Here is a 437-nt window from a genome sequence, read left to right as displayed (position 1 = left end):
ATAACATTGTTTGTTTATCTCATAAGGTACCTTGGACTAAAACTATTCAGACAAGATGAGAGCTGGCTCACAATGAAATGCCTCCTGCACTAGCATTAATCAAAGGAAGTGCTGTCTTAAAGTGTAATTCCTTTTCAATAGTTAATACAGACATTGTAAATTGATATTGGTATAATATAAGTTATTCTTTGGACATCGGGAAGAAATGTTGGTTTAAAGTAGTTCTTGACAGGCACTTAGAGATGAGGTTAAAAAGAAACCACCAAGCTCACTATGGAACCCAGTGGGTTAGTTTGGCCTGTGAAGCTTAAAAAAATCTCATACCCCATCTCATCATGGTTGTAGTCTGTAACAAAGTCCTTTTCATTTGCTAAGAATAGCCAGCTGGTAGCTCTCAGTGGCATTCTTCTCCTTTAGATGAATTGCAAGAGTGATAG

The 437-nt window shown here is 37.1% G+C and overlaps 1 protein-coding gene across 1 annotated transcript in view; it reads left to right on the top strand.

Annotated features, from left to right (window-relative positions):
* The window catches only part of LOC138025001 (DNA polymerase epsilon subunit 4-like), a 7,936-nt gene extending 7,763 nt beyond the window's left edge, over positions 1–173 (top strand). Inside the window, exon 4 of the mRNA XM_068872216.1 lies at positions 27–173. Coding sequence (XP_068728317.1) covers positions 27–40 — 14 coding nt within the window. The 3' untranslated portion in view covers positions 41–173. The remainder of the gene's footprint in view (positions 1–26) is intronic.
* Positions 174–437: the final 264 nt, after the last annotated feature.

This window comes from Montipora capricornis, chromosome 11 (assembly GCF_036669925.1).
Source record: "Montipora capricornis isolate CH-2021 chromosome 11, ASM3666992v2, whole genome shotgun sequence".
NCBI classification, from domain to species: Eukaryota; Metazoa; Cnidaria; class Anthozoa; order Scleractinia; family Acroporidae; genus Montipora; species Montipora capricornis.
The sequence above is the reverse complement of the archived record's forward strand: the minus strand, read 5'-3'. Positions and strand labels throughout refer to the sequence as shown.